The sequence below is a fragment of the Cotesia glomerata genome, linkage group LG2 (genome assembly GCF_020080835.1).
Source record: "Cotesia glomerata isolate CgM1 linkage group LG2, MPM_Cglom_v2.3, whole genome shotgun sequence".
Taxonomy (NCBI): Eukaryota; Metazoa; Arthropoda; class Insecta; order Hymenoptera; family Braconidae; genus Cotesia; species Cotesia glomerata.
The window spans coordinates 5,626,274-5,652,450 of NC_058159.1; the positions used below are offsets into that span (position 1 = coordinate 5,626,274).

General features: G+C 27.8%; 1 protein-coding gene across 2 annotated transcripts; it reads left to right on the forward strand.

Annotated features, from left to right (window-relative positions):
* Positions 1-1,001: 1,001 nt before the first annotated feature.
* On the forward strand, positions 1,002-25,973 carry LOC123259483 (LIM/homeobox protein Awh). 2 transcript variants are annotated; one of them, XM_044720024.1, is made up of 6 exons: positions 1,002-1,434; positions 15,548-15,831; positions 22,077-22,294; positions 24,615-24,863; positions 25,552-25,728; positions 25,823-25,973. In XM_044720024.1, exons 1-6 carry the CDS (start codon positions 1,429-1,431, stop codon positions 25,888-25,890), a joined length of 1,002 nt encoding a protein of 333 aa, XP_044575959.1. In that variant the 5' UTR covers positions 1,002-1,428; the 3' UTR covers positions 25,891-25,973. The 2 variants fall into 2 exon arrangements, with proteins under 2 accessions (XP_044575959.1, XP_044575957.1); XM_044720022.1 differs by having other exon boundaries at positions 25,814-25,972.
* The last annotated feature ends 204 nt before the right edge of the window (positions 25,974-26,177 follow it).

Consider the following 26,177-nt stretch of genomic DNA (forward strand, 5'->3'; position numbering starts at 1 on the left):
AAATTCTGAAAAAAACATTTTTTTCAATTTTTTTCGACAACGATATCTCCCGAACAAATCAACCGATTTTGACCGGACTGGTGGCAATCGACGTGGTTTTTTGAGGTTAAGAGCTGATTAGTTTTTGGAATTGATCGGTTCAGCCGTTTAAAAGATATTTAAAAAAAACGAATTTTTGGAAATTTTATTTTTGAGATTTCTCAAAATTGATCGACTCAAATTCTGTAAATTAGTATCAGAATTCTAGGGGCAAAGGAACTCTTCAGAACGCTGCTTATTTTGATCGATCCGGATGATCCGTTCAAAAGTTATGAGAGATTTACACACACACACACACACACACACACACACACGGTGACATCACCGCGGAAATAGTCAGGGAAGCTTCCTAGGACCTCAAAACGTCGAGATCTGATGAAAACTCGATTTTCGAAAAACGGGGTGAAAACAATAACCTGAACCGATTTTTGAAAATTTTCAATTTTCTTAGCGGGAAGTTAAAAAGTTAATTTTTTTATATTAGAAAATAATTTTTTTTGAGTGCAGTAGAAAAAAACTGATATGGTCAGCCGAAAAATTAAAAAGTAACTAATTAAGCAGCCCGGTAATCATTTCTGACAATTGTCAACCTGAAAGTTCTCCAAGCAAAGGTAAATATTTATTTTTTCTGCCAAAAAAAAAAAAAAAAAAAAAAAAATTTTCTGGTTACAATATTTATTTACATCAATATTTATTTGAGTATTCTGTAACTATCGATTGGTGGTGGTTGCCAGGTGCAGTTCACCCTACTAGATTCATCGGCATAAAAGGGAAGAGCAGCAAACAGTCTCTCATCTCTCGTAAAATCTTTTGCAGATGCTGATAGGCGGGTTTCAGAAAAAAGGCGTAACATAATCGGCCAATCACTTCGCGAAATAATTAAGCTCCGCCCCTTGACATCAAAACCACGCCCCCTGCGATTCTCGCAAGCATTCAGTTTCAAGTAACTCGATCGTCCTATCGAGTCCTGGGATTAATCCTCGGCCAACGCAGCCGTGCGTCAAGCCGTGGTTTGATGTCCAAGCCGCGCGTATCAGACAACTCTGTCGCGATTCAGTGTTATCGTGATTGTGTTTACTTTTATAAATATATCATCCATGTATGTACATTATGTAAATATCCTTCAGCTTTAATCAATCTGTTCTTAAATTATCGACGCTCATTAATATTATTATTATTTGATACATATATCACATGGGCTTAGATCGTTTAATTACTTTTATGATTTGTGTGCAATGATTAGTGTCAAATATTGGAGGCTTATTTATTAAAATTTTATTTATTGTTATTTATAAATAATAACAATATTTTTTAATTTATAACGGGATTGGATTTGTTGTGACATAATTGATTTTAATTATTCAGTATTCAAGATTACGGATTATTAATATGAAGGTAATTAAGTTGTTTGCTTTTTGAATTCAATTAATATTTTTATTTATAAAATTTATTCGTTAGTTATTGATTTTTTTAGTTTGAATTATATGAATTTTAATTACAATTGATATAAAACAAATGTTTTATACTGCAAAAAATATAAAAATTATTCTATAAGGTAATTTTGCAAAAGTTTTTGTTTTAAAAATGTATATTTTGATAAAAAAATTATTTTAAAACATTAACTTGTTTAAAATTTTATTTCTTAGCTGAAGAAATAAAAATTTTCTTGCTAAAAAAAAGTTTTCTAAATTTGAAAAAAGAAATTCAAAAATTTTTTATTTAAAATTATTTTGTTTTCAAATTGAATGAATTTTTTTTAATTAAGAAAATTACTGTGATAAAAATTTTTATTTTTTCAGCTTAAAAAAAAATCATTTTTAACAAATTAATTTCTTCTCAAAAGAACGTCCATTTTTTTAAAATACACTATTTTCAGTGTAAGAAATTGTTCTTAATTCAAATAAAATTTTTTTTATTTAATTAAAAATGATATTTTTAATTAAATAATTTTCCTAATAAAAATTAAATTAATCTTTCTATCAGTGTAAAGAAGAAATTTTTAGAACACACTGAAAAAAAATTAACTTGAACTAAGAGAAAAATTCTTGAACTAAGAAAATAAAAGAGTTTCACTATTTTGAATCAAGACGAAAAATTCTTTAATTAAATAAAATTTACTTCAGCGATTGAAAATTTCTTATATTAAGAATTTTTTTACTCAAATCAAATCGATAAAATTCTTCAAAATTATTTAACTGATTTAAGTAAATTTTTTTGTCTGTGCAATTTAAATTCCAATAAAATTTGTAATTATTCCTTTGACATTGAAAACCATCTGTAGATTAACTACACAGAAAGAAAAATTTCTTGACTGGAGAACAAAATTCTTGGCTCAAGAAAATTTTCGGATGCCCAAAGAAAGACCGAAGTTCTGTTGGCCGAAGTAAAAATTTTTCTTTAAATTCTATTCTCGGTGGAAGTAATTTTTTCTTAATTCAAATTATCATAAATACTTGATACAAGAAATTTTTATATTAGACCAAGATTTTTAGATACTTTAGAGAAGCAGCGCCACCTACTTCAGCTGAGAAAAAAATTTTCTCACCTTGAGAAAATTTTTCTCTTGAATAATACATATTGGATGAAAAAAAAATGATGAAATATTATTTGATCTTCCCATATTTGACATGTTAATCAATAAAAATATTAATGAAAATTTACTTCTATCTTTATATTTAATTTTTTGGAGCAAGAGAGAAATTTTTTCAAGACAAGAAAATTTACTTTTATCAAGAACTAAATTTTTTGAAGCAAGAGGCTGAATTTTCTCAAAACCAAAAGATTTTCTTGACTTAAATAAATGTTCTTGGATCAAGATACGTATTTCTTAGAGCAAGAGAATTAATTTTGTTGGAATAAGTGAAATTTCTTATGTCAAAAAAAAATTTTTTTTCGCTCAAGAAAATAATTAGGAAGAAAAATATTTTCTTGGCTCAAGTGAACTTTTTTTTCTATGTAACTAAAAAAAAACTAGATTTCCAAAAGCTTGATCCAGGAAGACAAAAACAAATTTAATGATCCGATAAAGTTAACTTGAAACAAGGATCCGGCATACGAAGGATTAATGATAAACCAAGTAAAAATAATAAAATGATAGGTACAATAAAATATCCCACATGCACGTCGTCTGGTGTGCATATAAAGGCTGACGAAAATTTATTGATAATTATTCACGTCTGTCACTGGCGTGTGTCACTTGAAGCGACTCTTAAGGATTTTTCTTTCTTCTGCATGTGTATATTTTATTTCCTTTTTCTTCTCTCCTGTTATCCACTGTGGCCATTCGATTTATGGTACATTATCAACAGTCTTACATTTTACCTTGCGTATAGCAGCTATTATTATTATATAGAATTATTTATACACCCGGAGTTTTTATTTATTTTCTCCGCCTCCGCATTTGAATTTTATTTGGACCGAAATATAACACCCGAAGAACCAAATATCAAACTGTTCATACATAAATATATATATTTTGTCAATTTATAATGCCTGATGAGGCTGATGGTTGCAAGCGTTGGTGGACAAGCACTGTCATAAATAGCCAGTGGATCTTCATATTATTTAAAAAAAAAAATTAAATCTTTCCAAGCGAAAAAGTGTCGCATTGTCACTATCAAGAGCAAGAGATAAATTTAAAATAATCAAAACGCCCGAGTCGCTATTTTGCGGTTAGATATTAAATTAGCAGATATGGCCACACAAGCGGCTGAATAATAATGTTTAAGAAGTTCATAAAGAAGCGATAAGATGTTAAGGGAGTTTATCCTGCATGTATATGAGTTTGACTGGACTACTCCTGTTAATGCTTGCCTGTAAGTTGTCGTGTGGGACGTGTAAGTATTTTAAATGAGACTCAAATGTGTATTTATGATTTCGTAACAGTGATCCGATTAAAAAGCCCGCATATCTGTCGGATAATCGGTTTTAGTTGTTAAATGAATTTCCAATAAAGTAAGTCTTGTTTACGAGACCGCCTGATAAATTCTATAAATTTGTTGTAATTTATTTTATTTTATAAGCCATTTTTATTGTGCGAGTGTGTAATCAAATTAAGTTATTTTACACTTAAATTTAATTTTTAAATATTTTACCCTAAATTTATATTTTTTTTTAAATATTAATTTTTCAAAAATCATTTATGAATAAATTTTACGATATTTTATCCCACAGGGGATTGCGGGGGTGGGTATTAACAATGAAAATTTTTAAGTTTCACACTTTAGTTTCTACAGACTCCCAATTTGATAGTAATTTTCTATAAGTGGTCATAGAGTTCATTTATAATTTTCAACGTTAGATTCTTCTGTGTCCGAATTTGAGCGAATTTGGGCGAATTATGTTTTAAAATTTTTAAAACGATCATTTATAATTTTCAACGTGAATTTGGGCGAATTAATGTGAATTATGTTTTAAAACTTTCAAAACGATCATTTATAATTTTGAACGTTAGATCCTTCTGTGTCCAATTTTGAGCGAATTTGGGTGAATTGAAGAGTAAAAAATTTTTCGTTAAATTTAACACAAAAATTTGTGTTGATGACTTTTTTTACACAATTTATGTTGAATCAACACTCTATTGTGTTGAATCAACATACTAAAATGTTAAATTCTACACAAACATTTTTACACTTTATGCAATGACGAAAAATTTTTTTCTTCCCTCCGGGCGGAAAGCGTCAATTTTCCGCCCGCTGCGCCAAATGAAAATGCCGCTTTCCGCCTCCGTCGAGGAGAAAAATAGTATTCTCACCACGGGCAGGAAATAAGAAAGCCTCAGATCACATGTTTGTCGACCTCGGCTTCGCCTCGGTCAACAATTACATGTAGTCTAAGACATTTCTTATTTTCCTGCCCTAGGTAAGAAAAATACTATTACTGTGTAGTGTGAATTCGGTTTTAAAACTCTCAAAAAGATCATTTATAATTTTCAACTTTAGATCCTTCTGTCTCTGTATTCGAGTAAATAAGGGCGAATTAGATTTAAAAACTCCCAAAGAATACATTTATTATTCAAATAAAGTTCGAATATATGATTCGAATTTGAGGTAAATAATTCGTAAATTCGAATATTCGCATGCTCCTCCTTTTTTTTCTAAGCCTAATATTTTCGCCATAATATCAAAACTTAAAACCATCAATTTTAAAATAAAAAAATTGAATTAAAAATAATCTATACTAATATTATAAAGAGGTAAAATTTGATTGTTAGTTTGTTTGTTTAAATTGAATCGGCTCCAAAACTACTGAACTTATTTGAAAACTTTTCACCGTTTTGGGAAGCTACACTATCTCCAGGTGACATAGGCTATATTGCATCTAGGCTATAATTAATTTAAAAACTTTTGTGAAATACCCGTGCGAAGCCGGGGCGACCTGCTAGTAATAATAATACTCTTAAAAAAATTTTGAAATAAAAATTTTTTTTTGTAACTGACCAAAAAAAAACAATTTTATAAAAACTGAAAAATAACATTCTTGAAAAAAAATTTCAAAAAAATTTTTCTACCACCATTCGACTTGAATTATTATTGAAAATTAATAAAAATTCGTCTTAAAAATTTTAAAAGTCTGCAAACAATCAATTAAACTCCTTAAAAAAAATTAATTAAAAAAAAAAATATTGCAAAAATATATTAATATTTTCTTCTTAAAATGAAAAATCTATTTATGATAAATTAGCAGCTGCATATGATCATAGTATCTAATATATTATTTATTATAAAATAAACGAAAGGACAAAACAATTTGATCTATCGACGTGAGAGTATATAATGACCGGAATGTAACACGCGTGAGCCTTTCGGAAGCCTCAAAGTCGTTGGACATTGGTTGGTGTGTATAAAAATAGTATTGAATGTGATATCCTAAAACGATCAAGGCGCCCCATTGGGGCACTCAACAATATAATAAGGGAACGCGTGTATGCCGTACAAATCAGATGGGCTTGTGGCTTTTGATCGCTGTTTTTGGTTCGAGTATATATATATATATATATATATATATATATATATATATATATATATATATATATATATATATATATATATATATATACAGAGTATATAAGTGTTTGAAAAAATGAGCCCGAGAGCAGAAAGAAAAAAAAGTAACAACCCCATAATGATAAAAGTTTTTAACGTCTGGCTATTTTGGACGACGTACATTATGTGGCGTCAAACTTTTGGACGCGTGACGATACCATCACATCATGAACTCACTGCATAATGTTATAGGTATTTGTGAATGTCGATCCAAGCATTATTATATATAGTTTATAGTAAAGAGCCAGAAAACTAAAATCCTATATTATATGTATAATATAATAGTTTAAATGGATTTGGAGTGTAGTGGCTGTCTATTGAATTTGCGCGCGCTTGGGGGTCTATTGTCATTTTAAGGAGATATTTCTTCGTCACGTAGACCAAAAGGAAAATAAAAGACACTTTTAAGTAATGGAAATTTTATATTTTTCTACGAAGGCGTAAAGAGGCTCGTGCTCGTGCCCACATACACTTCTAAAGTTATTCTCTGTCTACTCGAGTTTTCGGTCTATTCTATTTAGTTTTCATTTTATTCAAAGATAGACTGGACCCAAATCCATCTCGAGTGTATTATTTGTGGCGTTATGTGTGAATAACGACCAGGCTGGATCCGGATTGGATGAAAAGTAGTTTGTATGTGTCTATGTGGGCTTGCGCTTGTGGAAATATTATTTAATAAATTTTGAACTTTTAAATAGTTCGGGGCTCATAGTCGACCACTTTGTCAAGATGTCACCTGGATAGGCGCGGGTATACTCTTGGCTATTGTTGAAAAACGCTTAAATAGATTTTTACCATAAGTGGTATTATGAAAATTTGATTTATGGTTTGAGAATTAGCAGCGGTATAAAAATATATTTTAGGAAAAATTTATGAGGAATTTTTTTTTATACTTAACAAAATTTATTTTATTTTAGAAAGTAATTATTTTTTTTCTATTTAAATCGTCTTTTAATTAAACAGAAAAGTTATTTTGTTGGGAAATTTTTTTTGCACCAAAAAAAAAAGTTTTTTCGTTGAATTAATAAGAAAGAATTTTATTGAGCGAAAAAAAAATTTTTTTACTCCAAGAAAAATTTTTTTTCTGTCCGCTTAAAGTAAGTTTTATTTGATTTAATAATTTTTCTTAATTAAAGACAATTAAATTCTTTAAAATAATTTTCTTAATTCAAGATTTTTTCTCTTTAACCATTTTATTTTTTTTTGTCATTGTAGATTTGGATTAATTTCAATAATTTACCAAATACTTGATAAGCATTAGCAGAGATTTTTGTTTTCTCTTCTACCAAAACGTTGCTGACAATTTTAAAGAATAACTAAGACAAATTATTATGTGAAAACATAAAAGTAAATATTATTACTTTTTAGTATAAATTTAAATATATCTTCAAAACTTTTAACATTTATTACAAAATAACAATCACTCTCAATGAAATAAATTTGATATTTTTAAATTATAAAAGATTATTTCGAATTTTTCGACGTTTATTCAAAAATATGTATTTTTCTCTAAAAAAATAGAAAAATTCCTATTGAGCCATAAAAATTTATTTTTCCTAGGAAAATCTAAACCCCAAAAATGATCTGCAAATAATTTTTTTTTTTTAATTTTAAATCGTCTTTTAATTAAACAGAAAAGCTATTTTATTGAGAAATTTATTTTGCACCAAAAAAAAAGTTTTTTCGTTGAATTAATAAGAATTTTATGAGCGAAAAAAAAATTTTTTACCCGAAGAAAAATTTTTTTTCTGTCCACTTTAAGTAAATTTTATTTGATTTAATAATTTTTATTTAAAACCAATTAAATTTTTTAAAATAATTTTCTTAACTCGAGATTTTTTCTCTTTGATCAATTTAATGTTTTTTCATTGTAAATTTGGATTAATTTAAAAAATTTTGTTTTTAATAATGTACCAAATACTTGATAAACATTAGCAGAGATTTTTATTTTTACTTCTACCAAAGCGTTGCCGACAATTTTAAAGAATTACTAAGAAAAATTAGTATTTGAAAAGATAAAAGTAAATATTATTACTTTTTATTATAAATTTAAATATATCTTTAAAGTTTTCAACATTTATTAAAAAATAACAATCATTCTAAATGAAATAAATTTGATATTTTTAAATTATGAAAGATTATTTAGAATTTTTCTTTATTTTTCTCCAAGTTTACCAAAAAATGTTTATTTTTCTCTAAAAAAAAGAAAAATCTTTATTAAGCCATAAAAATTTATCTTTCCCAGGAAAATCTAAACCCCAAAAATGATCTGCAAATCCCTCTGGAATTCCCTTTTTATTGACAAGATATTAGACATCATATTCCGTTCACAGTGAGGCAAATCCGATGATACGGATTTTAAAAATATCAAAAAACTCTCAAGTACCTTTCATCTCTTTTTCCACACATCCCACACTTATGTGTATATTATTGATGGTTAAGTCTGTCGATCAACAGCACTCGATATATTTTTCCAGACAACACTTGACGGTGGCTAAAGTATCAAACTTTTGAGGAAAAGGAATCTACACCCCAGTATACACATATATATTCTGGGTAGGTCTATTCAAATGAATACCAAAGGCCCATTCTGGGATCTCAAGTGGTTTCGGTTTCTCTTCTGTAACTTATTCTCTCGAGGGGCCTGGGTATGACTTTAAAAGCCGAAAGGCTGCCCAACGGGGGGTCGTGGTCTGGCCCACTATACTCTTCCCAGTATATCGTGTCTACGCATTACTATACAGCGTACCAGGTCAATATCGCCAGAGCAAGACAGCTAAGCTTATAATGTACTACAAAGTCATATCATGGGCAAACTAAATCCGTAACGTCTTCGTGTCACTTCTTAACTTTATATTCTTCATATTATATTTAATTCTTCACTCACTCAGCTGTGAGTCCATTGAAATCGATACAAGTTATTCTTCTTTAGAAGGTATAAGTTTAAGTATTCAGAAATATATCCATACTTTTTTACTACCCTATACTTTTATGTCGCTTTAATTTTTTTTTTATTATACAATATAACTGTATGTAATATCAATGTCACTTATCCAGGTATTTATTTATTTGTAATTATTATTTTAACTGTATACACTGAGAAAAAAATTTTATTTGACAAAAATTAACAATAATGCATTAATTTTTTTTCTTTAGCTAAAAAATAAAATTTTTAACAAATTTATTATTAAAAAATTAATAATTTTTTTTTAAAGTCAATTAAGAGAAAAATAATTTAATCAAATAAAATTTATTTAAATACCAAAAAAAAATTTTTTTCTTAATTTTTCTATTTAAATAAAAAAAATCAAGTTCTTCAAAATTATTTATTTGATTCAAATTAATTTTTTTTTCTGTATAAAATTTATTTCATTTATAGAAAGTTAAAAATTTTTTGTCATCTAAAACTATAAAAATTTATTTAGTTTATTAAAGAAAAAATTAATTTTGTTTCTTTAGCTAAAATATAAAATTTTTAACAAATTTATTAATTTTTTTCAAAATAAATTTTTTCTTTAAGAAAAAAAAAGGGAATTAAGAGAAAAATTATTTAATCAAATAAAATTTATTTAAATACCAAAAAAAAATTTTTTTCTTAATTTTTCTATTTAAATAAAAAAAATCAAGTTCTTCAAAATTATTTATTTGATTCAAATTAATTTTTTTTTCTGTATAAAATTTATTTCATTTATAGAAAGTTAAAAATTTTTTGTCATCTAAAACTATAAAAATTTATTTAGTTTATTAAAGAAAAAATTAATTTTGTTTCTTTAGCTAAAATATAAAATTTTTAACAAATTTATTAATTTTTTTCAAAATAAATTTTTTCTTTAAGAAAAAAAAAGGGAATTAAGAGAAAAATTATTTAATCAAATAAAATTTATTTAAATACCAAAAAAAAATTTTTTTTTTATTTTTCTATTTAAATAAAAAAGATCAAGTTCTTCAAAATTATTTATTTGATTCAAGTTAATTTTTTTTTTTAATTTATTTCATTTATAGAAACAGTTAAAAATTTTTTGTCATCTCAAACTATAAAAATTTATTTAGTTTAAAGAATAAAAAAAAATATTGATTAAAATAGTTTCATTGAATACATATTATTTTAGAGTAAATATGCGCATAAATTACCAGTAAAATATTGTGAATATAAATCAATATATATTGATAGCAAAAAAAAAAATAAAATAAAAAAATGGAAAACATGAATTTAAAAGAACTCAATTTTATAAAATTGGCTGTCGCTAAGAATTAAAAGAATAATATTAAAAGCTTAACGGCTTGATAATTTATTACACAGTAGTATACAATTTATATGTTGAAACACTAATCTAAAAGATAAAAATCTTCCGTCTTTGATATTTATTCCTACACAGGCCTCGTAGGTCCTTTGCTAGGCGGTTAGGTTGATGGTTAATCGTAGTGAGAAATCACGTCACTTTTTATATAATTCTCGAGATATTTATATTTATTTTAAAAAATAATAATACCTGGTGTGAAGTGTAAGTACGGTTGTATCATATTGTATCCCTTTGCAGGTTTACAACAAAACTTATTTATATATCCTGAGATAGACTTTGTATGTGATTGGATAAATGTACCGTAGTGTTCTGCGGTTGGCTTCAATTCAGAAACAAACGAGGGAGAAAACACACAAGTACAAAAGATTTTATGTAAGGGCACCCGATGTTCGCACGTTGATCATTTTTCAAATTTTTTATCGGCTTTGATTTTTAGTTTTATTCGCACATATGTCAGGAACTTTTTTCTTTTTATTTATTTATTGTTACTAAGATAAGTTATTTTTATTGCATTTATATGCAACTGTTGAAGATTTTTATTTAGATAAACAGTCCAAAATAATTTTAATCATATTATAACTAATACATTTTTTTTCACTTGTTTAATTAAATAGTATTAGCAACCTTGCAGTCACTATGTGACTGCCGTGACTTGTGAACTATAAATAAATAAAATTTTGCTTTATTAAATAATGACTTTTGTTAAATCGCACTGTATTTTCTTAACTATTGACGTTTTTAAAGATGTAAGCTCATCCCGATGTTACACTCATTAAGAGCTTTCATTTAAGTACCCACATGCATTTTGATATATTTTTCATATATTCATATATATAAATATATAAAATATATGAAAAATTGATGTTGGTATTCAAATGAAAGGTCTCGATGTGTGTAATGTCGGGATGAGTTTATATCTTTAAAAATGTCAATAGTTCACAAGATATTTGTGAAATTGTACTGTACTTTCTTAACCATTGGCATTTTTAAAGATATAAGCTCATCCCGATGTTACACTTATCAAGAGCTTTCATTTGAGTACCCACATTCATTTTGATATATTTTTCATATATTCATATATATATATATATATATATATATATATATATATATATATATATAAAATATATGAAAAATTGATGTTGGTACTCAAATGAAAGGTCTTGATGAGTGTAATGTCGGGGTGAGCTTATATCTTTAGATGTCAATAGTTCACAAGATATTTGTGAAATTCCACTGTACTTTCTTAAATATTGACGTTTTTAAAGATATAAGCTCATCCCGATGTTACACTGATCAAGAGCTTTCATTTGAGTACCCACATGTATTTTGATATATTTTTCATATATACATATATATATATATATATATATATAAATATATAAAATATATGAAAAATTGATGTTGGTATTCAAATGAAAGGTCTCGATAAGTGTAATGTTGGGATGAGCTTATAATTTAAAAAATGTCAATAGTTCACAAGATACAAGGTCATTTCTTAATTATGTATCTAGAGATATAGAGCCTAAATACATCATCATAAATTGACTATCGGTGAGAATGATAAATTCAAGTCAAGACCTTTGCAATGACACTAAATTTCACTAAAAAAACCGATTTTATCAATTGACTATTATCCTGGAAACAAAATTTTTCTTATTTTCTTAATAATATAGAACATAATTTCCAAAATTATAAAAAACTTTTTTAGTAAATAAACGTATGAAGGAAAAACTCGCTAATTTTTTTTACAAAGGAAAAAAAATTAATTCGAGTAAAAAAAAAAAAATTTTCGAGCCAAGAAAATTTTGAAGGGTTCAATTTTAAAAATTACTTGAACCAAAATTCTTAATTTAAAAATTTTTCTACTTAAATTAAGACGATAAAATTCATGAAAATAATTAACTTGATTTTTTATCAGTATATAATAATTATAATAATAATAATTATTATTATTAATTACAAAATTTTCCATCCGAAATTTTGAACTCCCTAAGCAGATTAAAATATCAATTTCAATCTTATTAAAAATCCCCTATTGGTATGTACACCAACAAACCCGCAAGCTATATCTTGACACTTACACCTAACACCTTGATACCCATTAGATTGCCGAGGCACGCCCCAACGATTGGAGTCTGCGCTGGAAATCTAAAACTCAGTATCTAATCCCGGGTTGTCTATATCTTGCTCTTCTCACCTTCCAACCAGAAGCACCCTTGCCATAAAAATCCCCTTCGGCAGTTCTCAGCTAAACACACTCCAACATTGCCGTATTTTACATTGCACACATGTGTAACGTATAACTGTGGCAATTTGGTGTAACAAGACCGCTAAAGGACATCCCGTCGGTCCGGATGAGCATTCCTATTATTGTACAAAACTTGGAGGTTCATGTTTGGCAGCATACATGGGACAGACGACAATAAGGCACGCTTTTATACGCACAAGGGGAGTTTTATTCGAGCTACGCGCCCATGATAGACCTCTGATAGACTGGGGTAGGATGGGCTTGAGGCTCGAGCAGTTGATGCCTCACAAAAGACAGCTAAAATCTGCTGGGTCCGAAGAGAGTCGAGGCTCCATTTCATATAAATTTTATTTGTGAATAATAAAATCTCAATTCTGTTTGTGGCTTGTGGCTTACACTTGGAGGGGGCGAGAGTCCTTTTGAATTATTATCCGGGTCCTGGTTTTGTATTGGCGGTGACTTTTCACACTGCGGGATATTTTTTCCGGTTGACCAGATGGTTTATTGGTATTATAGGCATTACTATTATGTTTTTGGTGTACTGAACAAATCGAGGCGATTAGACACAGCGGAGGAGAGAGGTGTAAACTTTTCACAGTCCTCGCTCCAAATTTTAGTTGTAATTCAACGGGGACTGTCCAAGAAGACCGGATAAATTCTGGCTTCGGTATTTAGAGATACTTGAGGTTATTGTGCTTCGTCCTTTAATCATTTTGCGGGGGCTTTATTTGATTGAAATTAAATAATAATAATAATAATAATAATAATAATAATAATAATAATAATAATAATAATAATAATAATAATAATAATAATAATAATTGTTGACAATCGAATGAAAATAAATAAATTGTTTTTTCTCTCCACTGGATTCTGGTCAAAAATGAGTCGTAAATTTTGTTAAATTTTGTTAAATTGATTAATATAAGAAATTAAGATAATTAGTACCTAAGAATTAAAGCTTGGTTTATATTGAGTCATTTAGTACATTATTTAATATTGTTAATACTCTGTCTGTATCTTCAACTATGTATCATTTAAGTAACCCTGTCATTGGCCCTATGGGCTGTTGGGTTTTAATAAAGGAAATAAATAAATAAAATAAATAAATAAATAAATAAATAAGCCGATATTTAAAATTTTTTTTATTAAGAAAATTAAAAGAAAAAATTTCACATCTACATGGAAAGAACAAAATGACACTGGATATAATCCATGATTATACTCGGTGATATCAGTGGTGAAAAAAACTTTTAGATAGTAGCTAGAAAAATCCAGATTATACTGCCTGATATCTGGATTATACTAGTTATCTGAAATTTTTTTTCACTGAGTATAGTTTGGGATTATATCCAGTGTCATCTTGTTCTTTCCGTGTACGAAATTTGGAAAACTATAAGGGCAATTTTTTTTTACTCGCAATTTAATTGTTGAAAAAAAAATACAAACATTTTTTAACGTCGGTCAACTTATCATTTTATTTAATGATACTAAAATTAGCCGATGTTCAATAATTCTTGACTTTTTTTTATTAGTTAAATTAGAACTAAAAAATTATTTTTAAAAAATTGCATGGATTATTTTTGAAATTTTCTATATGTGAAATTTTTTCTTTTAATAATTTTTCAATAAAATAAATTACAAAAATTTTCAGATGTTGGTTAATTTAATTTTCATTCTATTTAATAGTTTTTTTAGCAGAGTTTATGAGGATCGTATCACTGGTCAAAGATAAATTAGAACTTTGTCAGTTTGGAAATTTTTTGTCGTTGTAATATAATAAAAAATTGAATTTTTTAATAACTGCTCAATATTTTTTATAAATAATTATAAAAAAACTAGCGACCTTGCAGTCACTACGTGACTGCCGTGACATATGAGTAATAAATAAATAAAATTTTGCATTATTAAATAATGACTTTTGTTAAATTGCACTGTACTTTCTTAACTATTGACGTTTTTAAAGATATAAGCTCATCCCAATATTACACTCATCAAGAGCTTTCATTTGAGTACCCACATGCATTTTTATATATTTTTCATATATACATATATATAATATATATAAATATAAAAAATATTGATGTGAGTACTCAAATAAAAGGTCTCGATAAGTGTAATGTCGGGGTGAGCTTATATCTTTAAACATGTCAAAAATTCACGAGATACAAGGTCATTGCTTAATTATTGACATTTTTAAAGATATAAGCTCATCCCGACGTTACACTTATCAAGAGCTTTCATTTGAGTACCCACATCAATTTTTCATACATTTTATATATTTATATATTTCACGAATACCATATATATAAAATATATGAAAAATGCCATGTGGGTACTCAAATGAAAGGTCTCGATGAGTGTAACATCGGAATGAGCTTATATCTTTAAAAATGTCAATAGTTCACAAGGTAAAAGGTCATTTCTTAATTATGTAGCTAGAAATAGAGCATTTTTACTGACAAATTAAACATTGTTTGTTCCTATAATTTTTTTTTTAATATTAAATTAGTTTTTTAATAATTTAAGTTCATTTATTTTTTATGATTTTTTATTTTAATAATTTAGATATTTTTTTAATTTGTTTAAATTATTTACATAAATTTTTTTTATTTATTAAAAATTAATTTGTTAATTTTTTAATCAATAATTTATAAAACTTGTCTTTATAATAAAATAAAAGTTGCTTTTTTTATTATTATTATTATTATTATTATTATTATTATTATTATTATTATAATGTAAATTTTTCCAATAATTTCTTGATGAATTAAAAAAATGTTTCCATTAAAATAATTCGACGTGCGACGAATAATTATAAATTATAAATAATAATAACAATAAAATAAAAAATAGTTATTGATGGAATTGGAACTGAATATGAAATAAAGTAACAATCGCGCTTATTACAGACTGAGGGAGAGGAGGTAATAGAGGGAGAATGCGAAGCAACAAGGACGGGGACAGCGACAGGAACAACGACTACGGGAATGATTTCGGACTTGTCACCTGGCCCAGGAGTAATGGAGTGCGGTGGCTGTGGAGAGCGAGTTCGCGAGAGAACTGTCCTGTGCGTCGGCGGGAGAACATGGCACTCGAGGTGTTTAAGGTGTTGTGCATGCGCCAGGCCTCTTCATGATCAGCACTCCTGTTTCCTTAGAGGGATGAGGCTTTACTGCAGGCACGACTACGCTTTGTAAGTATCTAATTCTATGCTTTTAATCTGCATTCATTATAATATTCTCTCTCCGTTTTTTTCCTACTCCAACCCAGTACACAACGACTTTTTCTCAAATTTCTTTTATTATTTATATTTATGATACTTTAATTTTATTGTTTGTTACAATTTATCCCTTCTTTGCTCATTTGATGCCAGAAATTAATTTAAATCAAAATTTTTGTTAAAAATAGTTTTTTTAATTTCAATCTTAATTTTTTTATAGAAAAATTTTTAAGTCTCAAAATATGATATAATATTTTTTACGAGCGCATATTTTTTAATTTTCAATTTTGACGAAAATTTTTTAATATAAAAATAATTAAGAGACAAAATAATATTTTTTGCATGTGTAAATTTATTTTTTTTTTTATTTTGATTGAATTTTTTTAGTTTAAAAATATTTAAAAGATAAAATAATATTTTTTACACGGATTAATTTTTAATTTTAATTTTTAATTAAAATTATGTATTAATAAGAGATTCAAGAAAATTTATGAACTTATTGATAAAGAATTTAATTTCCTTTAAAAAAAGGTTTTTTATCATTTTTTCGTAATATTTTACTTAGAATTCAGGCTTCAAAATTTTTAAATAATATTTTTTTTATAATTAAATTTTATAAAAAATTTTTCTGTATATTCAATAATATTTTATCTAGATATTTTATTTTATTCAAATAAAAATTAGTGATTTTAACAACGAAAAATTACGAAAAAAATTATAATTAAAAATTCTAAGAAAAAATATAATTGTCAAGATAAAAATTTATTGACTCCAGAATTTTTCAAAATTATCTATTCAAAATTTTGTAAAAAAATCTTGATTTTTTTCCCCAAAAAAATTGTCTAAACTTACCTCCAATGTGTACTCGTATAAAAATGTAACTTATAAAATGACTCGTCAATTGGTTAAAATTTTCCCATGCAAAAATTTGCTGACCTTTGATATAAAATAATTATTAAAAAACTAAAAATTAATTGTAGGATTTTATTTATTGAACCTTTTGAACTGTAATCAATTTAAAAAGTATGTGTAAAGAGACGTAAGGTGTGAAAAAATAGCAAAGGTGTTATATGTATACATAATAAATAACAATAATAATAATAATAATCTTAAATTAAAGCTTAAGCATTTGATTTTCGGGTGATCGATGATCGTGTGTTATTGGTTATTGAGTTTTGAGTGTGGTCATATATGAATTGACTATGCGGGAGGTCTGGCGGAATTTGCTTCGTAATTTTACAAAGTTATCTTCCTCTACCCCTGAGGTCGTATCACTTATTTTATTTTTAATTCCCGTCTCTTTCTTTGTACACATCTGTAATTTATTCATATGTATTTATTAAAAGATTAAAGGTCATGGAACAGTGTAATTTTTTGAATTTAAGGATCTAAGTAGTCCACGGAGAATATAGAGAAGATGCAGGATCAAATTGAGAAAGCTTTTTGTTTTTTTATTTCATACACTGAGAAAAATTTATTTAAAAAAAAAACTAGCAATTAATTTGTTAAAAATTTTATATTTTAACTGAAGAAATAAAAATTTTTTTTTAATTTTCTAGATTTAGAAAAAAAAATTCTTTGATGAAATTTTGCAAGTTGTCTATTTGAAATTCTTTTTTTCAAACCAAAAAAAAAAATTTTCAACAAAAAATTTGAAACAAATAAATTTCTTGGTAATTTTTTAAAAAATAAATTTTTTTTCTTAACCTCATAAAAAAAGTTTACTTTTAAAAACTTTTTTATAAAATTTTTTTCATAAAAATTACATTTTTTTTTATAATGCTTCGAAACTTTCAACGTAAATTTTTTGGACACTACGAATAACTAAACAATAATCTGCAAGGAAAGACACTCTGAATTAAAATCCGCTCATCCGGCCGCGGCCACGTGGGCGGTTTATGGACATCGGCTTGAGGATAAGAAGTTTAGGATATTCGCCCACGTCAAGTATATAAGTTTGATATTCAGGCTTTAGAATAGTGAAACAAAGACTTTGCAAAAGTATATTGTAAATTATTTTTAACCCTCTAAGCTTATATTTTCCATAATGCTTTTTTTTTTTTTTATTTACTTTCATTAAAGAAAAATGATTTTAGAGATAAAAAATTAAAAAAAAAAAATGAAAATAAATTTACACAGAAAGAAAGATTTCTTGACTGGAGAACAAAATTCTTGGCTCAAGTAAATTTTCAGTCGCCCGAAGGAAAACCGAAGTTGTCTTGGCCGAAGTAAAAATTTTTCTTGAAATTATATTCTTGATGGAAGTAATTTTTTCTTAATTCAAATTATCATAAATACTTGATACAAGAAATTTTTATATTTGATCAAGATTTTTAGATACTTTAGGGAAGCAGCGCCACCTACTTCAGCTGAGAAAAAAAATTTTCTCATCCTGAGAAAATTTTTCTCTTGAATATTTGATACCCATTTTAGATTTAGCGCGCAATTGTACATATTGAATGAAAAAAAATGATTCAATATTATTTGATCTTCCTATTTGACATGTTAGTCAATAGAAATATTAATGAAAATTTACTATCGAGATATTTAATTTTTTGGAGCAAGAGAAAAATTTTCTCAAGACAAGAAAATTTACTTCTGTCAAGAACTTAATTTTTTGGAGCAAGAGAGAAATTTTCTTAAAACAAGAAAATTTTCTTGACTTAAATAAATTGACTTGGATCAAGATACATATTTCTTGAAGCAAGGGAATTGATTTTTTGGAATAAGTAAAATTTCTTGTGTCAAAAAAAATTTTTTTTTTCGCCCAAGTAAATAATTAGGAAGAAAAATATTTTCTTGGCTCAAGTGAACCTTTCTTTCTGTGTATAGTTTAAAAAATTATAAATAATTAAGAAATGTTTTTTATATACTTTTTGAATAAAAAATTAATTTGATTAAAGTTGATTTAAAATTATCAAACTTAAAAATAATTTTTCTCTTGAATCAAATTATTTTTTTTTTAGTTTTCTTACTTATAATAATTGATAATTAACATAAAAGATAACCCAGAAATAGTAGAAGTTTGTTGAACACTATCGACAATTAAATGCGAAATGGTTTTAAAAAAACTGAAAAAAATATTTGTGTGGATAGTAAAAAAATAAATAAAGAATTAAAAAAAAAAATTATATTATATATAAGAGGATAGGCCGTAATAAACGCGGGAGGTATAACAAGAGAGCGATGGCAAGTTGCTCGGTAGCATCGTTGACGTCGGAATCGGGATGCACTTTCCGTGTTCATGAATATGATAATGGGCTAATGGCCGCTAGTCGTTGTTTAATTACCGGCCACCAGCGGCTCACCCCAATCGAAGCCCTGATCCCGATCCAAAGCAACAGCCAAGAGCGGAATCAAGTACCAGGCAGAGGAAGAGGAAGAGAAAACAACCGGAGATAGAAAACAGAGGACAGAGAAATCTTCTGGTGTGTTGGCGACAGAACCATCTCCTGGCAACCTGGTATGCCTTATAATACTAAACTCGTTGGCCATTCATCCAATCGGATAGGATACGAGCTTCATCCTCGTCTGTGCGTGTGCCGTCTTGTCCAGACGCCTCAACACGCCACCCGGCTACCGTTTACATCCAAGTCTTCAATATCCTACTCCTTATTTTCATTTTATATTTACTGTATATAGACAACTAACTATTCTCTCAGCAGATGAGATCCAAGGTGATAGTAAAAATACATTGTCGCTATATCTTTACTTCTTCTTTTCATTTTTTTTCTATTTTATTTTTTTTTCACCAAAGCAACTTCATTTTTTATTCAATAATTAGAGAAGAAATTCTTTAGTGACACCTGAAAATTTATTTTTTATTTATTTATTATGATTTTAATTTTTAAAAATCAATAATAATAACTAGCAACCTTGCAGTCACTATGTGACTGCCGTGACTTATGAACTATAAATAAATAAAATTTTTCTTTATTAAATAATGACTTTTGTTAAATTGCACTGTACTTTCTTAACTATTGACGTTTTTAAAGATATAAGCTCATCCCGATGTTACACTCATTAAGAGCTTTCATTTAAGTACCCACATGCATTTTGATATATTTTTCATATATAAATATATAAAATATATGAAAAATTGATGTTGGTATTCAAATGAAAGCTCTCGATGAATGTAACATCGGGATGAGCTTATATCTTTAAAAATGTCTATCAATGATTTAGCATCTGTTTTAACCTCACTATAAGAAACTAAAATTACACATAAAACCTCGGACATCATGTACATTATGTACACTATGTAAATTATGTGATTTATGTAAATTTTGTAATTTATAATTAGTAATAATATTGTAATATTGCTGTTTGTATGGATGTTCTTGTAACTATATGGCTTAGAGCAATTGCAACATCCTAAGTAAGCTTTTGTTAATTATGTTGATTACATTTTATCTGTTGCCAATAAGAATGTACTAAGTGGCCCTGTCAATGGCATTTGCTGTTGGGCCTTTGTTTGAATAAATAAATAAATAAATAGTTTACGAGATATAAGGTCATTTCTTCATTAAAATTCAAATACTCACAATTTTGCTCTAAAATATTAATACCCCAGTCGTACATCTTAAAACACTTGTACAGCGTAGCCAATTAATAAATATTTTATTTAAACGTTCAAGGCTCACTTTTGAATCGAATTATATAAACTACATTAATTAATTAATTAATATTTTAAAAGATTATTTATTACAGTATCTACTGTAATAATAAAAAAACTAGCAACCTCGCAGTCACTATGTGACTGCTGTGACTTGTGAACTATAAATAAATAAAATTTTGCTTTATTAAGTAATGGCTTTTGTTAAATTACACTGTACTTTCTTAACTATTGACGTTTTTAAAGATACTAGAAATTCAAATCGCGCGCTCTAATCTTGAACCAATAAGGAATCAGGGTCCATATTTTCGATGCTAAGCTAACTTTATTCTACCATCAATTTTAGTATATAAATAAATAAAAAATAAAAATAAATAGGATAAGCTCATCCCGATATTACACTCATCAAGAGCTTTCATTTGAGTACCCACATGAATTTTGATATATTTTTCATATATACATATATATAATACATATAAATATATGAAAAATTGATGTGGGTACTCAAATGAAAGGTCTTGATTAGTGTAATGTCGGAGTGATCTTATATTTTTAAAAATGTCAATAGTGCACAAGATACAAGGTCATTTCTCAATTATGTTAAATTGCACTGTACTTTCTTAAGTATCGATGTTTTTAAAGATATAAGCTCATCCCGATGTTACACTCATCAAGAGCTTTCATTTGAGTACCTACATGTATTTTGATATATTTTTCATATATACATATATATATAATATATATAAAAATATATGAAAAATTGATGTGGGTACTCAAATGAAAGGTCTCGATGAGTATAACATCGGGATGAGCTTATATCTTTAAAAATGTCAACAGTTCCCAAGATATAAGGTAATTTCTTAATTATGTATCTAGAGATAGAGCATTTTCGAATGCAGCCTAAATACTTACCATCATAAATTGACTATCGGTGAGAATGACATGATACTTTGAAAAAGCACAAATTTAAGTCAAGACTTTTGCAATGACTCTAAATTTCACTAAAAAAACCGATTTTATCATATGACTATCCTGGAGACAAAATTTTTCTCATTCTCTTAATAATATAGATAATAAACTTTGTTAAGAAATTATTATTTTTTTTAAATAATTTTGAAAAAAAATTTATTTAAATACTCTATTTTATATTTATTCTTTACTATTTTTTTAAAATCTAAATTAATTACTTAAAAAAAAAAAATAAATATATATTTACAAAACAGGAATGATAATTGGTTCATGTATGCAAATATTTAACCCTATCTTTAATTATTGTTATTATTATTTAAATCATTAGATATTATATATGTAACATGTACCGAGCTACCGGATGAGCTACATGTAAAGATTGACCAATCAAATATGTATCTCTGTTACTCCAGAGAAGTTAAAGTTTGTTCCAAACCACCCAAAGAGTAATTTATCTTCCACAAGGTTAATTATAATTATAATTATAATAACATCAACAAAATATTTTAATTAAATAAAAAAAAATGTGCATAATTAATAAAAGTAGAGTAGATTAATTGATAACAGTAATAATTAATCATAAAAATGAATTAGATAAAAAAGTTATAATTTATATAGTTTATTTTTTTTACAGAGCATTCGGTGCTAAGTGCGCTAAGTGCGGACGAAGTGTAAGCGCCGGTGACTGGGTGAGAAGAGCAAGGGAGAGAGTCTACCACTTGGCTTGTTTCGCGTGCGACGCTTGTTCACGACAACTCTCTACTGGCGAACAATTCGCCTTGTTGGATACACGATTGCTATGCAAGGCCCACTATCTTGATGTTGTCGAGGGCAACAACACCTCGTCTGATGGTCAGATTTCTCACGTATTTATTTATCAATTATACTTTATTAATTCTTTTAAAATAATTACCAGCTTTAATTTCTTCTCTTTGACTATTTATTAAGATAAAAATTTTTTAACTTCCCGCTAAGAAAATCGAAGATTTTCAAAAATCGGGAAGTTATTGTTTCAATAACGTTTGAAGGTCACGTTTGAAGGTCACAGGAAGCTTCCCTGACTATCCCCGCGAGGTTGTCACGGTGTCTGTATGTATGTATGTATGTGTGTGTGTGTGTGTGTTTTTTTTTTTTTTTTTTTTTTTTTTTTAAGGGGAGGGAATCCTTTTTACGGATTCTAGGCATAGTTGTTTGGCCTGGATATGTGGCGACTCGACGCAGTGTCATACTAAAACTCGACGCTAGCGCCCCTACCCACTAAACCCTAAACCCCTTTTCCTCTTTCCCCTAATCCCTCATGGAAACCGCCGTTAGGCATTACTTCGTGAGGGGAGGATCTAGCTACTGCTCTTTCTTCTGGTAGCTAAGGTGTTATTTTACCTTTCTTCTAGTTGTCATTTGCTCTTCTTCTTTCGATGGAATGCAAGCCTATGAGGACTTCTGTTGCAAATGTGCTGATGGCGTTCCAGGAGGCTCTTGATGACAACATTGCTTCTACTATTGTCTCTGGTTGGATTTTCTTCTTTAGGATCATCTCCAGCTCATCTCGCTGTGGGTAAAATCGTGGGCACTCAAAGAAAACGTGCTCCGCGTCTTCATTGATTCCTGGGCAGGACGGGCACTCCGGTGAATCATCATGCTTGAAGCGGTGAAAATACGTCCGAAAACATCCATGTCCTGACAACAACTGCGTCAGATAGTAATTGACCTCGCCATGACTTCGGATTAGCCAAACGTCGATCTTCGGTATGAGACGGTGTGTCCATCTCCCTGTTGAGTGTGTGTGTGTGTGTGTGTGTGTGTTTTTTTCAAATGTGGTTTTTTTGGAATAACTTTTAAACGGCTTAACTAATCAGCTCTTAACCTCAAAAAACCACGTCGATCGCCACCAGTCCGGTCAAAATCGGTTGATTCGTTCGAGAGATATCGTGAACGAAAGAAAACCGAAAAAAGTGTTTTTTCGGAATAACTCCAAAATTCCTAGCGCGATCAATTCAAAATTTAAGATTCTTTGTGAGGCTTCAAAAACTGCGTCGAATGCTTCTAACCGCGTAAAAATCGGTTTATTCATTCAAAAGTTATTGCGGTTTAAAAATTCAAAAAATAGTGTCTTATTAAATCTCTATCAGACTTTTGAGCTCGAAGGGCTTTAAAGTATAGGAAAGCAATCTCTTTGAGCTCAGAGAGCTCAAAATAACCCATAAATTTTATTTTTGAGCTCGAAGAGCTCAAAAACGTCATTGGTGCAATTTTAAGCGCCTAAGTATGGAATTAGCGGGAAGTTGCAGAAATGGCTTTCAGAGTCAACCGTTTTCCTAATTTTTTTCCCGCATTTTAGTGTTGCAGTTTCATAAATTTCTTCTAAGCAATAAAAAATTAATAATAACCACTTGAATATTCGATAGATTATTTATAAATCTATTCACTTCATAAATTTTTATCAATGCTTTATTTTAGTGTAATTTTATAAACAATTTATTAAAATTAGCAATCTGCAGTCACAATGCGACAGCCGAGATTTAAATATTATGAATAAGAAAACTTTGCCTTAATGATTTTTTTATATTTATAATCACCATGTACATAGTTTGGGTACTTTTTAAATAAATTTTAAAAATAATAGTGCTATCACAGGATCAATTACAAATAATTTAATGGACAAATGTGAAGGAACAAATTTATAGAACCAAAAAACTATTAAAAAGTCCTCCAAAAACTTGACATAAAAAATATATAAAACCAAAAGGCACTAATTCTTGTCTCGAGCTTTCTGATCATACTAAATTAAACTATAAAAATTCCTTTAAAAATAATAATATGCTCGTGATAAAATTTTCTTTATTACTCTCTCAATTATTTAAATCATAAATAACTATCGCTAAAAAATATCAAACCCAATTTACGATAAAGATATACCCGTTAAAAAATTTTTCTTAGACTCTTAATTATATAAATTAATTTTCGATATATCACCGCATTCACGTGTACAAAACAAAATAAATAAATAAACAAATTTTGTTTATCGCAAAATTAGAATCTATTTAAAATTACTTCGAAAACTTATCATAATAAATAAACTATTTTAGAAAAACATATGAAACATTGAAAAGGCACTAATTCAGGTCTCAACCTTTCCAATGATACTAAATTTCATTTAAAAAACTAATTTCAGAAGGTGGTGATTCCGAAAGCGGACACAAAGGTGGTAACAAAGCCAAACGCGTGCGAACAACCTTCACCGAGGAGCAATTGTCCGTACTCCAGGCAAATTTTCAATTAGACAGCAACCCCGATGGCCAGGACCTCGAAAGGATAGCTCATGTGACAGGACTCAGTAAAAGAGTCACTCAAGTCTGGTTTCAAAACTCTCGAGCTAGACAGAAAAAGCACTTACACACCGGGAAAATGAAAGGCCAACATTGTTCGTAATATTTCTTCTTAACTTCTATTAAAATCTTCACAGAAAAAAAATTAATTTCACGGAAAAAAGAAAACTCGAAGAATTACAGTATATAATGCAACCTGGCGCTTCTTGATGAAAACTGAACAAGTTACAGTTTCAGATTGTAATTATTACAGATTTTATAAGAATTACATTGTAGAATGTAATATTTACATTGAAAGCTCTGAAAATTAAATTCAAAAATTTAATTTGGAAAAATGTTATTTCGAACTGTAATTTTTCTAGGTTTAATTACGACGGGACCGATTTTACATTTTATACTGTAATTATTTTTGTTTTCTTTTTTCCGTGTTGAATCAAGTAAATAATTTTGAAGAATTCCATTTTCTTGATTTGAGTAAAAAAGTTCTTACCAAATTTTTTTTTGGTTTAAATACATTTTACTTGATTCAAGAATTTTTTGTCTTAATTAAATTCAATAAAATTTTTTTAAATTATTTTCTTGGTTCAAGAATTTTTTTCTTCATTCAAGATTTTTTTTTCAGTGCATTAAAAATGATCAAAAAACTTTTAAACTTAATAAAATTCAACGTCAAAATTCTTAAAAATTCATTTCTATATTAAATTGAATTAATTAAAATTTTTTTTTCTGTGTCCCTAAAAATATTTTTCTAAATATCAATGATTTTTCTTTGATTCAAAATAGCTCACCAGTCACCCCCGAATTCTTCCGCTACAACTGGAGACTTCGGCAGGCATATAAACTTGCATTTAACTTACTCATTCCAACATCAGCAACAGCACCAACACAATCAGGGGCATCCAAACCAATTAAGTCCTGCCGCGTGCAAAAGTCCCACTCCGTCGATGTATCATAACCACGGTAAGCCTATTTAAATATAATATTAAACAATGACTATAATTTTTTTGATGGTATTAATTTGTCAATAAGTAATTGACGATTCCAGTTTTTTCAGGCTCCGAGCAGTCGATGGACGAACTTTCCCAGGACTCAATGATGCTTACTATGTCGAATGAAGTATAGGAAAATAGGATGATATTTGTTTTAAATTTTCTAATTATTCTCACTTTTGTAAATATATCTATTGTTGTTAAAATATATGTCATTTTTATTTAATATTAATGTGAGAATTTTTATAAATTTTAGAATTTTTATCTCAAGCTCAAAGTCTAATTTAGAAAATTATTTTATTTATTTGTAAATCATTAGACTAAGTCGCTTGAAGCTTATTTTAAAATAATTGCTGCATAGAAATCTGCACAATAGGTACATTATTAATTTTTAAATTTATAGTCTTTATAAAAAAAAAA